This window comes from Archocentrus centrarchus, chromosome 4 (genome assembly GCF_007364275.1).
Source record: "Archocentrus centrarchus isolate MPI-CPG fArcCen1 chromosome 4, fArcCen1, whole genome shotgun sequence".
Taxonomy (NCBI): domain Eukaryota; kingdom Metazoa; phylum Chordata; class Actinopteri; order Cichliformes; family Cichlidae; genus Archocentrus; species Archocentrus centrarchus.
In genome coordinates this window covers 11209202-11223230 of record NC_044349.1, presented here as the reverse complement: position 1 = coordinate 11223230, position 14029 = coordinate 11209202, and the positions used below count along the sequence as shown (strand labels likewise).

The window sequence follows — 14029 nt, the reverse complement described above, 5'->3', positions numbered from 1 at the left end:
AATGGTTTCAAAAGCTAATCTGGACTTTTTGGTCTTGGTGAGGGTATTTCAGCCTCGCTTCTACAGGATACTTTGCTGCTCTGTGTCCTTGTAAAGCATACAGCACCTGAAATGTGGGATGCAGCATACCTCTGTGCACCACGGCCTCTCCTCTCTTCCTGCTCTCCTCTGGTCTCAGTCTCATGGCTTCCCTCTGCAGGCCATCTTCATGCATAGCAGCCATCTTCAGTCTGTTTCATAATTTCATAATTGGAGGCCTGTTGGAAAATGTGATCACAGTACAGCAAAGAAGGAAAAGCATAAGAAGGATCATGCAGTTTTAACACTGCGGTTGCTGCTGATGAAATTAAGGCCAGTGAATTAGAACATCAGCTTCTTTCTCATGATTAGCTCTGGAGGAAACCTTGGCTCCAGTCCCCTAAACTGGTACCAGTTGTCTCTCAAGCTCAAGAGCCTCAGTTTCCCCTCTCCTTTATTGTATATCTTTCGCATTGAGTCCTACCACTGCCAACATTCAGCAGTACACACGTGGCCCTCACTCTTCCTACACAAGCAACTGCACAAAACATCCTGTGTCACCCATCATATCACATGTTCCGTCCTGTTGGTGCCTCGGCCCTCTGTCCTCCTTCGTCCCCAGCCTCCACCTCCACGTTTCACCTCACTGTGACGTGTAATAGACCTGCCATGTGAGACTCACGCTACTGTCCTTCTCTCCCTGCCTCTCTCACCCCTCTTCACCCACTTCCCTCCCTTTCATCCCTGTACCTCCTCCCTCCTCCTCGTCCTTCTCTCCTGACCCCACTCCCCCCCCTCCCTATACCCTGGACCCCTCACAGAGAATGACCAGCCATCCCTTGTATGGTTTGACAGAGGGAAGTTTTATTTAACCTTTGAAGGTAAGTTTTCTCTGCAACAGGGTAGCGTGCACACACGTTATTACGAGGCTCATTTGTGCAAGCTTTGCCCTTCTTCTCTCCCGCCCCCCCTTTCTCCTTCCCCTATTTACTCCTCCATCATCATCATCCCTTCATTACCCTAACCCTCACCATGCTATCTTCCTGGCTGAGCCCCCTCATATAGAGTCAAATATGCAATGTAATATCTTCCTCTAACTTCTTTCTCTGACATTGTTCATTTTCATTATGTCTGCACTAATTGCATCCATTCCCTAAAGAGTCATTAGTCTTTGTGTACTTCACTAATTGCTTTTCTCTGTACTGTCATCACTTTTCCAGTTGGGTGTTTGGTTTTATCTTGGGCTCTCTGTTGATCTTTGACCTTGTCAAAAATATATATATTTTTGACAGCATGTCTGGAGTACGCATGCCCATCTCAGTCTTTCTCTATGTCTGCCCCTATCTATTTTTAATCCAGCTGTGCTTATTCAGTTAAACAAATATAAACATATAGCATACTGGGGGAAAAATCATTAATATGAGGGAACTAATGGAAAGTGTTCTGCTACGGTCTCACAGTCAAAGGGCAGAGAGAAATGGATATCATCTCTGCGCAGAATGTGCTGTTTTCATGCCTCCTTACTAACACCACTACTTGTTCTGATTTCTAAGAGCTGTAAAGTTTCACTTCATTTCATTTCATTACTCTACTCAGTTCATGTTTTGTTCCTTATTTTATCCACACCCTGATCAGAAGAGTGTAGCGTCCTAGTTTGGGATTTGGAACATCTGTTTCCCCAATGATCTCTATTGACAGGTGTATTTTTTGTTCATTACTGAAACTTGGATATCTTGATGTCAAATTCCAAAGAACAATCAAGATTATGATTTGAGTGTATCTAACAATAACAGCCAAAAAAATGAATAGCAGATATCAACAATTGAGCACAGAATTTATCTATTTATTTTTCAATTACAAACGTGTGGATTTGTTACTTCTAGGCTGCTCCCGAGGGCCCAGTCCACTCACCATGGGTGCTCAGGACACACTTCCTGTGGCTGCTGCATTTACAGAGACAGTCAACTCCTTCTTTAAAGGAGCAGATCCCAGCAAGTAGGTCCTCTCACATTTTTACCTATTCCAGTAGAAAACCCTGGTCACATTATTTGTAGGGGGTTTTGTTTGTAGATAATGAGTGAAAAGTATGTTTTGATTGCTTTTTACAGCAGTACTTAAAGGATAATGTTGGATTTGGTGACTAAGTTTGCCCCAATTTAACACCTAAAAGCTGTATCCAAGCAGACTCTAATGTAGATGTAAGAATGTTTTTTGTACTTGTCAGCATTGGCACCTTCACTTATAAAGAATCTGTAAGCTTTATTGAGCTCTGTACACATACGAATATTTACAGTATTATAGTTTATCTTTTCATATGGTATTTACAATAAATACAATTGAGAAAATATACAGATGCATTAACAAACACTTCAAAATATCTGCTTATGTCTCAGTTATCACCAGGGTTGAACTACTGGCATGGTGTATAAACACATAAAACAGTACAATTGCACTGGGTGGGAGCCTTCATTATAATAAATATGTCCTGTATGTTTTGTGATAGAATTTTCTACCAGTGGGGTAGCCTCATGTAAATGTGCAAAAGTGATTTGGGTTGTGGATTAGAGAGGAATGTACTGATGCATTATTGGTATTGATTTTGTTTCTTATCACGGCAGGGCTTTGCTGTTTGTAATAATGTGTGATCTGTGATTTACAGAACTTTTAATGCAGTAATCTAGTCAATAGGAGAATCAAATAAAGACTGTTAAATTTTATTACCAAAAGGAAATGAGTATGCCTTGCGTGTACTTAGTGTGTGTCTCTCCTGTTTTTCATACGCTATCTTACTCTCTTCTCATTCCTCTCAGGTGTGTTGTGAAGATCATAGGTGAGATGGTTTTGTCGTTTCCGGCGGGAATCACGCGGCACTTTGCCAATAACCCATCCCCCGCCGTGCTAACCTTCAGCATAACCAACTACAGCCGACTGGAGCATGTGCTGCCTAACCCCCAGCTCCTCTGCTGGTAATGACACCACTGTGAACTCACCAGTTTAAAAATGATATTAATAAAATATTCAGCTTTTGCTGGAGGCAGTGTCTCAGTGAAGTCAAAGATTGACCTAACCTTTCTGGGAATACACCCATAACTTTTACTGCATCCTCCTCACACCCATAGTTCAGATGTAAATACTCTAACTTTAGAATTACCCATAATTGTCTAACATGTAATCTCATTTAACTAAACTTAATTTAAACCAAATTGAATGTTTGTACTTACTGCAAATTATGCATCATATTAATGACCTTAATGTCACTTAGTGCATGTGCCATAATAGTTCACCGCATGCTACACTTGACATATGTTTTAATATGACTTTGCAGCAAGGTCCTCTGAAGTCACCCTTTCATTGTGTAAGTCACATTATTATGTAAGATGACAGAGCAGACTGGATTTATGTATAGCACATGTTACACAGAGTGTGTAAAACAGCGTGAGAATAAATGAACACAATGAAAAGTGACCAAAAAAGGTAGTAAACAGGGTTTGAACTTTGAGGAGTCAGAGGTCATTGTGTGCATGTTTCTATTTTGCAATCTGGATGTATGCTGGTTAGGCTGTTAGTGGTTTATTCAGCATCTTCTAAACTATGACCACTGAAGATGAATGCATTTTGTGAGATTATTACCAATAATAGCACTAAGTATGGTGTCATCATGAGGTCATCTCAAATAACTGTTTTAAACTTGTTAAAAACCACCTGACGTGATGCATAAAAGCTAAATATAAAATCCTCCAAAGATCACACATCATTATAGCATTAAACCTTGTTTCAGACTTCACAGTAGAATAAACATTACTGTTAATTATGATTTATTAGTTATTCCCGTTTGTTAAATGCTTATGTTCTCCCTCCTCCTTTGGGTTTCTATTCAGAAAAACAACTCAAAAAAGTGTTTTCCCCAAATTCTGAGTAAGTGTAAAGTCAGTGTGACCTAACAACAACCAACCAGAGCTGGATCATTGTTGGGTCACACTGACTTTGTGAAAGTCAAACTTGCAAAGTCATATTTTCTTTCCCAAAAACTTGAACGGTTCTTCCATACTGGCATGCTGCTGTTTTAACTCAGCTCAATAGAAAATCACCACAGTCGTGTGAAATGTCTGTATATTGATCTGGCTTTTCAATGTGCTTCCCTCACCAGCGACACCACCAGGCAAGCCAAGGCTGATGCCAAGGACTTCTGGGTGAATATGCCAAACCTGATATCCCATTTAAAGAAGGTGGCAGAGCAGAAACCACAAGCAACATACTACAATGTGGACATGCTCAAGTATCAGGTAATCCAGGATTTTTTATTTTGAAAGTACCTTCAGTCCCAAACACTGTACCGTTTCCCTGTAACAGTAGGCTCTTATCAAACCATTAATGAACACGTGTCTGTTTCTGGCCAGGTGTCCACACAGGGCCTCCAGTCAACTCCTCTGAACCTGGCAGTGAGCTGGAGGTGTGAGCCCACCAGCACTGACCTGAGGATAGACTACAAATACAACGGGGAGGCCATGTCAACGCCGATGGCCCTTAACAATGTCCAGTTCCTCGTCCCTGTTGATGGAGGCGTTTCAAAACTACAGGCTGTCTTACCTCCTGCTGCATGGTACAGTCTTTCTAGACATGTTGTTACACAGCATAAAGCTCCACAGCTAAACAGATTGAGGTGTTATAGGAGGCAGCTTTTGTCCACTGTTAAGCATGATCACTCTTGAAAATCTTTGTTACAGTTAAAGGACTAAAAATAAAATATAATTTGAAACTATCATATTTGGGAATTATTTGCATTTATTTATTACAAAATAAGGTGAACGGGTCATTGAAGGTTATGTTGTCTGCTTTCACTCATTTTGCTCTTATTTTTAAATCCTGGTAGGAATGCAGAGCAGCAACGAATCCTGTGGAAGATACCTGATATCTCTCAGAAATCTGAAAATGGAGGTACTGCTTTTTAATAATCATTTAATAATTATTTATAATATGAATATTGGGAGTACATGTACATAGTTGTATACAAATACTGAAAATGGGAAATAGGACAACCACAGATAAGAGTGAACCAGATCTAGAGAAACTGCATGATGCCCATTACAAAAAGCTCTGCCCACAGTAAACAGTGCCCCCTTCTGTCTGACATCAGCGGTACAGTTCAGCAAAACTCATGATGTCTGCAGTGAGCTTTTATTGGAATAAAATAAATTAGTGCCCACTGTAGGATTTGCAGTGGAGTATTTACAGTTTCTACTGATCAAGACTAGTTTGATTTGTGCTACAGACATCATGACCTGACATCATAAGACCCACACTATAATTTATTGGCCTGTCTGATGTAATACAGAGCAGGACGCTTCCACGGGTCACCTGATATCCAGGACAAGAACACTAAAATAGATTGTGAATTTTCTGCAAGATAGGGCAGACTCTCTGATCAGTTTAACACAGCTTCTTTAGACCTGGATGACTTATAAATGTTCTCTTATTTGCTCCCGTGATGAATCTCATACAGTACTTCAGATACTTCAGAGCTACACTCAGCAAACAGGCACTGATAAAATAGCTTGTTCCTACTCTAAGTAGAGTAAATATAGCAGCATCTGAGGCTGTCTAGAGCTGCTGCCTACATTTTTCATTTTGTTACGCCTCTTTGCTCTTGGTGTTTCTAAATACTTGAATTTTTGGACTTGGTTTCATCTTAATGTCTTTCTAAATTCACTCTCCTCCCTCAGGTGTGGGATCGTTATTAGCACGCTTCCAACTAACAGAAGGTCCGAGTAAACCAGCTCCACTGGCGGTGCAGTTTACCAGTGAGGGCAGCACCCTGTCAGGCTGTGACATTGAGCTGGCTGGGCCGGGGTACCGCTTCTCGCTCATCAAGAAGAGGTTTGCCGCAGGTCAGTGCAGCAAGTTAAAGGGAAAATGGTTATTAAACAAATAGGTTATCATTTAATGTAAAAGTTTCAATTTTTTTCTCCTCATCATTTTTTCTGTTACACTCAAAAAGTCTGTTTGTATGTCATAGCAGGCAATAGTCATAATTTTCATAGAACAGGGGTCTTTATATTATTCAAGGTTTTCAAAGGCTAATTATGAACACTACAGTTTTGTTGGTCTAACAAAATTTAGAATAAATGCTTACTTGACATAGTTCTTTTTTTGTTGTTGTCTTTAATTGTTATTTATTTAAATCCTCTTTATAAAGTATAGCATAGTATTTTTATGTTTGTATTTATATGTTTAACCAGACATGGTAAAATGTGAAAAGCAGTTTGCTGTTTTTGCCTGTTCTGATTGTGGTACTTGGAGATGTAACTTCCACAAGTCAAACAGTAAAGCAGTTTGCCTTTATGTAGCTGAGAGGTTAAGGTTAAAAAGAAGGTAATGTGCACATACAGTAGCAGTCAAACATTTGGACACACTTACCAGAATGGTGAGTGTGTCCAAACGTTTGACTGGTACTGTATCACATGAACATATCAGTCGTTTTCTTATCCAGACTGTGATCAGATACTATTCTAGGATCATTTGAGTGACTCAGTAAACCTTAAACTGAGCAGAAAAGGTGCCAATCCTCAGTTTAAGGTTCTGCATTGCGACTTACAGTTAAAATCATTTAGCGGAAATATACAATTATTATAGATTAAATGTTAAACTAAGGAATCATCTAATTTCCATCCATCCATCCATCCATCCATTCTCTTCCGCTTATCTGGAGCCGGGTTGCGGGGGCAGGAGCCTAAGCAGGAGCCCAGGCCTCCCTCTCCCCAGCCACCTCCTCCAGCTCATCCGGGGGGACCCCAAGGCGTTCCCAGGCCAGCCGAGAGATATAATCTCTCCAGCATGTCCTGGGTCTACCATGGGGCCTCCTCCCGGTGGGACATGCCCGGAACACCTCATCCAAGAGGCGGCCAGGAGGCATCCTAATCAGATGCCCGAGCCACCTCAACTGGCTCCTTTCGATGTGGAGGAGCAGCGGCTCTATTCTGAGCCCCTCCCGGATGGCCGCACTCCTCACCATATCTCTAAGGGAGAGGCCAGCCACCCTTCGAAGGAAACTCATTTCTGCCGCTTGTATTTGTAAGCTTGTGACCATAGGTGAGGGTAGGAACGACTGGTAAATCGAGAGCTTCGCTTTTACACTAAGCTCCCTCTCCACCACGACAGACTGGTGCAGTGTCCGCATCACTGCAGAAGCAGCCCCGATCCATCTGTCGATCTCCCGCTCCCTTCTCCCGTCACTCGTGAACAAGACCCCGAGATACTTGAACTCCTCCACTTGGGGCAAGAACTCGTTCCTGAGCCAGAAAGGGCACTCCACCCTTTTCCGGCTGAGGACCATGGCCTCAGGCTTAGAGGTGCTGGTTCTCATGCCGGCCGCTTCACACTCGGCTGCGAACCGTTCCACTGCGAGCTGGAGGCCACCCCCTGATGAAGCCAGCAGGACCGCATCATCTGCAAAGAGCAGAGATGAGACTCTGAGGCCACCAAGGAAGAAGCCTTCCACCACCTGGCTACGCCTAGAAATTCTACCTATAAAAATTGTGAACAGAATCGGTGACAAAGGGCAGCCCTGACGGAGTCCAACACCCACAGGAAAAGAATCCGACTTATTACCGGTTATACGGCCCAAGCTCTCACTGCAATTGTACAGAGATTGAATGGCCCGCAACAACAGGCCAGACACCCCATACTCCCACAGGACCTCCCAAAGGATACCCCGAGGGACACGGTCAAATGCCTTCTCCAAGTCCACAAAGCACATGTAGACTGGTTGGGCAAACTCCCACACACACTCGAATATCCTTGAGAGGATAAAGAGCTGGTCCAACGTTCCGCGACCAGGACGAAAACCGCATTGTTCCTCCTGAATCTGAGGTTCGACTAACAGACCGACCCTCCTTTCCAGCACCCTGGCATAGACCTTACCAGGGAGGCTGAGGAGTGTGATCCCTTGAAAGTTGGAGCACACCCTCCGGTCTCCCTTCTTAAAGATGGGGACCACCACCCCGGTCTGCCAATCCAATGGCACTGCCCCAGATCTCCACGCGATGTTGCAGAGTCGTGTCAACCAAGACAGCCCTACAACATCCAGAGCCTTCAGGAACTCAGGGCGAATCTCGTCCATCCCAGGGGCCCTGCCACCAAGGAGTTGTTTAACTGCCTCAGTGACCTCACCCCCAGTGATGTTCAAGTCATCTCCCTCGTCTCCAGACTCTGCTTCCACTACAGAAGGCGTGTCAGTGGGATTCAGGAGGTCCTCGAAGTATTCCTTCCACCGTCCGACTATAGCCTCAGTTGAAGTCAGCAGCACCCCACCCGCACTATAAACCGTGTGAGTGGAGCACTGCTTTCCCCTCCTGAGTCGCCTGACGGTTTGCCAGAATCGCTTCGATGCCGTCTGAAAGTCTTTTTCCATAGCCTCACCGAACTCCTCCCACACCCGAGTTTTTGCTTTGGCCACTGCCCGAGCTGCATTCCGCTTGGCCTGCCGATACCTGTCAGCTGCCTCCGGAGTCCCACAGGCTAACCAAACCCAATAGGACTCTTTCTTCAGCTTGATGGCTCCCTTCACCTCCGGTGACCACCATCTGGTTCGGGGGTTACCACCACGACAGGCACCAACCACCTTGCAGCCACAGCTCTGAGCAGCAGCCTCAACAATGGAGGTGTGGAACATGGTTCATTCGGACTCAATGTCCTCAGCCTCCCTCAGAATGTTGTCGAAGTTCTGCCGGAGGTGGGAGTTGAAGTCTCCCGGACTGGGGCTTCTGCCAGACGTTCCCAGCGCACCCTCACAATACGTTTAGGTGTGCCAGGTCTGTCCAGCATCTTCCCCCGCCACCTGATCCAACTCACCACCAGGTGGTGATCAGTTGACAGCTCAGCTCCTCTGTCATTCGAACTGTCATTCGGCGCATAAGCGCAAACAACAGTCAGGCACCCGCTCCCCAGCCCGCAGGCGCAGGGAAACTACCCTCTCATCTACCGGTGAAAACTCCAACGTACAGGCAGCAAGCCGGGGGGATACAAGAATACCCACCCCAGCTCGCCGCCTCTCAATGACTCCAGACTGGAACAGAGTCCAGCCCTTCTCCAGGAGACTGGTTCCAGAGCCCAGGCCATGCGTTGAGGTGAGCCCCACTATATCTAGCTGGTATCTCTCAACCTCACGCACTAGCTCAGGCTCCTTCCCCACCAGAGAGGTGACATTCCATGTCCCAATAGCCAGTCTCGATAGCCGGGGATCGGTCTGCCAGGGCCTCCGCGCTTGGCCACCGCCTGACACACATTGCACCCGACTCCTGCGACGCCTCCTCCCGCAGGAAGCATTGCAGGAGTCGGGTGCAATGTGTGTCATCTAATTTCATTTTTACAAATTGTATTAAGTGAAGTATTTCCTTGTTGTCTTTCAGGAAAATACCTGGCTGATAACTGACCCATTTTATCGAGAGCCTCTCTGAACAAACTGACTGCAGTGGACTGAGGTTGACACAGAGGACAGACTGACACCAGACAGACTCTCCATCATCCTTTTCTGAACCCACACAACAGGTCTGCAGCCTGCCCAGCAGTATTGTATAACTTGCATATAGCATTGTGGAACTGTTATAGGTCATGTAATTATTGTATTTGTATTCATTTCATAACATCTGTATTGCTGCAGTTAGACACATGGGTTCTTTCCTCCTCTGAAGTCTGTGCCTCTGTCTCCATCCTCCTCTGGTCAATGTGTGGTAGTATTTTTAAAGTTTTTCACTGCAGCTGCCTGACCAAAGAATTAGAAGGGACAAATTTTAGCTCTGGATGCAGATTTTTTTTTTTTTTTTTTTGTTGCCCTCAGTTCAGAAAATTTTGGCCATTAAAAAATATCCTTGAAAAAAATCTTTGTGGTCAGACATGCACATCAAACTAAGACAGATCCAAAGTTAGACTGGAATGAGAGGAAGCAAAGCTGAGGATTAGTATTTAGTAAGTTATAAACCATCATTAGCTCAAAAGAAACACAGAGCTATCAATAAACAGCCCAGCTCTCAAAGTCGGGGATAAAAGTGTGAGTGCTGTGCTCACTGTTTTGCACTGATCCAAGTAACTGCTTCACCCAACAGCCATCAGCTGTCACAAATAAAAGTGCTTCTGTTGGTGCTTGTGTGCGAGCTACGGTATATGAAACTAGATTTTCAAGCATCACCTACTGGTATTACAGGGTCGTATGACATCTTTCTAAATACACCAATTAGCCAGGCAAACCAATATTTTATTTCTCTGATTTAGACTCACACACACGCACGCACACACACACACACACACGCTATCGTAATATACTGGGAAGTTGTAAGCACGTTAGGCAGCTGCAATGACGAGTCAGTTCACTGGTAAAATAAGGAAATATGTTTTTGCGTCAGAACAAGTGTACAAAGTGTCATTTTAAGTCAATGTATATCTTAAAGGGCGTTTGGTGTTTTCCTTGTATTGTCAGATAGCCTTCCTGTTGTTCCCAGGACAGCAGTGTTAGACTGCAGAGTACATGACAGCATTCTATTTTTATTTATTGATGACAATGACTTGTTGTATAAAACGTGATTCTGTATATGAATAGAGTTTGAATGGTATCACATGACTCAGAACCCTTAAAGGTATAAATATTTGAATTCTCTCCCCTTTTTTTTGTTATCTGTGTAGTTGGGTAACCTGTGTACAGTATAAGGTCTAATTTTTGAATTTATTTCAGATATAATTTTTTAACTCAAGTGCAACAAAATAATTGAGCTATATATGGGTGGGGGAGGGGTAATTTAAAGAAAAAGATAAATATCTTTCTGGATTCTGTGTAATGCTTTGTGAAAGCAGTGTTATTGTAGAGCTAGCTATTACATGGCCAAGGTTCACACTTTGAAGAATAAGTTTGACATTTTGGTTGATGTGAGTGATGAAATAATCAACTGTGCTGCATCTGCCAGGAAACTGTTAGCATACCAGAAAAACAGGGAAGGGCTAGCCTGTCTGTGTCAACACATCTAAAGTTCCCTGATTAAACTGCTTTGTTAATACAAAGGTGTATAAATACCTTGTGTATCGGTTATTAAAAGTTAAATTTAGCTTGAGAGTTGCCCATGTGGCTCTGTAAATGCTAATGATGTTCAAGCAACCATTTAAAAAAAATTTTTTTTTTTATTAATCAAGTCTAAGCATTTATTTCTCTGTGTGGATGAAATGCGAGCACTTGAGTAACACCCTGTCCTTTTATCTGGCGCCACCAGAAGGGCAGACCTGCTTTATCAAATACATGTTCCCTCAACATTTCCATTAGTCTCATTTCTACTTGTTCTGTTGAGCTCATTTTAGTGGGCTAACATGCTAAATAAGTGATAATATGGTGAACATGTGTTCAACTCATTATCATATTAACATTTAGCTCAACACGTTGCTGCGCTGACTGTAGACACTTCAGCCTCTTTTATGTTTTGGGAAAGCTAGGTTAGCTGTTTACCTCCAATTTCAGTTTTTCTGTTAAGCTGATATGGATCCTGGCTACAGGCTCAAGGTTGACTGTTGACAAGAAATTGAATGTTTTTCTTTGATTTTTTTTTTTTTTTTCCCCAAAAAATGTCAAACTCATACTTCAAGTAAGACAGTGACAATAAAAACAACCGCAGAGATGAAGTTTAGTGACCGTGGTACTAGTATTGGAACAGGAATTGTTTACTGGGACCAGCTCATCTCTTTAATTCAGACCTAACAATATGGAAACCTTGATCGTCTGACGTTCTCAGTTCTTTCATCTACCTTCAGTTTGATTGTGGCTCAAGAGTAAACCTTCCTTCCTGTTTCCATTCACCTCACTGGTACCTAAACTCCCTCATATCATACCCTCATATCAAGAGCAAATCCCAGTCATCCAGTCAGTGTTTGAATCCATGGCTTTATTTTGCATAATTGTAATGGTCTCTGTGAGATGACATGATTTAAATGAGGTTGTGGAGCAAGGTTAAGTCGACCAAAATGCTTTCTTTCTTTCTTTCTTTCTTTGTATTTTATGTGTGTGTAGCCCGGACAGTCAGTCCTCTGTTAAAGAGAATAAGCTGAATATTTTTAAAATGGATAAAAATGGAAAAAAAAAAAAATGTTTAATGTGAAAAAACACTGTGCTGATACTGTTGAACTTCCTGAATGCTCTGACACTCGACATGAAGAACAAAAGGTGTGTGTGAAGTGTAGCCGAAAAACCTCCGTACTGTACTGTGTGTTGGCATTCTGCTAAATGTAACCAATCGTGGTCCTTTCAGCGGTGTCGTACAAGCATTTTAAGCTGATTTAGGACAGTAACGAGTCATCAGTACTCCTATTCAGCGATGCAGTACTTTTGACTGGATGTAGTTTTTAAATATGTAGTTAGTTCAGATCTGGGCTTTGCAGTTAAAATGAGTGTTCATTTTTACTTTTACTTTGTGCAGACCCAGAGTGAGAGAACACTGCAGTTGCATTTTGTTGGTATGAGGGACGATGGATGATTGGTGCCATTTAGTTCTTGGTAAAACCTTTGTTTGGTAACTTTTTCTTTCAGTCATGTGGGTCTTTCATCTAGCTAAATGGATGACTACATGCCTGAGAAAATATTGTTACCTTCTTAGTGAATCCCGAAGGTATCGGTGCAACAGTCACTGCAGCATTATCTCCAGAGACCCACCATACACACCACCCACCATGCATCAGTTTAGAATTACCCCTCCGCTAATGGTTACATGTCTTTCAGTTTTAAAAGCAACAAATTCAAACACTCACAAGAGTGTTTGAATTTTTCAACAGGTGGAACAAAACGCATATTTTTCAAGAGCTTTGTCTTTGTGGTGAATTGGTATTATTGCATTTAGAGCATGCAGTGAAAAGGTGGGGCTTCTGTAATGATAGTACTGAAATGACATGTTGTGCTGAGTGTCAGTTACCATGTATTAATGTTGAGAAGAGAACAAGGTGTGTTTATGTGTGTTATAAGCAAGAATGCTTTTTGGTTCTTTACCATTAACCTCAAACACATGTGAAAGCTGTTTGTACAGTACATAACAATGCTAAGATCATCTGAGAAATTTAGTTTGCTTCTTTCCAAAACCAATAAAAGTTATAACTGGATGTTTGTTTCCTGTTTTCTTTCTGTTATGTAATACTGTATGGTTGTTGCTGGGGAGGTGGGGGGCACTTTAGAAATGTCAGTCTTCACTTTGACCCTGACTTTCATTAAGTTAAGTACAAAGTTTTTGGTGTCCTTAAAATACGTCACAAAAGTAGTACAAAACAATGCATACATACACCCACTAACCACTTCAGTAGGTACACCTTGTACACCTCCTTTTGCCTTCAGAGCTTCAGCACAGTGCTGGAAACATTCCTCATATGTCCATACCAGCATTATAGCTCATCTCCCTCCCCTAACCCCCAGTTGGTTGTGGCAGACGACTACCCCTCCCTGAGCCTGGTTCTGCTAAAGGTTTCTTCCTATTAAAATGGAGTTTTTCCATCCCACTGTCACCAAGTGTTTGCTCACAGCGGGTTATCTGATTGTTGGGATTTTCTCTGTATTATGCAGGGTTACCTTACAACAGTGATTCTCAAATCCAGGCCTCGTGGCCCAGTGTCCTGCAGGTTTTAGATGTGTCCCTGATCCAACACACCTGAATCAAATATAGAAGTCAGTAGCAGAATTCTGGAGAACTTGACTGCATACTGAGGAGGTAATTGAGCCATTTGATTCAGGTGTGTTGGATCAGGGACACATCTAAAACCTGCAGGACACTGGGCCACGAGGCCTGGATTTGAGAATCACTGCCTTACAATATAAAGCAGCTTGAGGTGACTGGTGATTTGGCACTACATAAATAAAACTGAATTGAATTGAATAGACAGCTACTGCAGACTTCCATGTTGTGAATCTGCCATTCTACCAAATCCCAAAAGTGCACTGGACTGAGATCTGGTGACTCTGGAGGTTGTTTGAGTACAGTGAATTTACAAGAAACCAGTTTGAGAT

General features: G+C 42.8%; 1 protein-coding gene across 6 annotated transcripts in view; it reads left to right on the top strand.

The window, feature by feature from the left end:
* The window catches only part of sgip1a (SH3GL interacting endocytic adaptor 1a), a 63166-nt gene extending 50032 nt beyond the window's left edge, over nt 1–13134 (top strand). For 3 of the 6 annotated variants that reach the window (XM_030726879.1, XM_030726883.1, XM_030726877.1), the window contains 8 exons: nt 840–899; nt 1902–2013; nt 2829–2984; nt 4166–4301; nt 4416–4618; nt 4889–4953; nt 5739–5903; nt 9423–13134. In XM_030726879.1, coding sequence (XP_030582739.1) covers nt 840–899; nt 1902–2013; nt 2829–2984; nt 4166–4301; nt 4416–4618; nt 4889–4953; nt 5739–5903; nt 9423–9445 — 920 coding nt within the window. In that variant the 3' untranslated portion in view covers nt 9446–13134. The remainder of the gene's footprint in view (nt 1–839; nt 900–1901; nt 2014–2828; nt 2985–4165; nt 4302–4415; nt 4619–4888; nt 4954–5738; nt 5904–9422) is intronic. The other 3 variants (XM_030726880.1, XM_030726881.1, XM_030726878.1) reach the window with 1 other exon arrangement.
* The last annotated feature ends 895 nt before the right edge of the window (nt 13135–14029 follow it).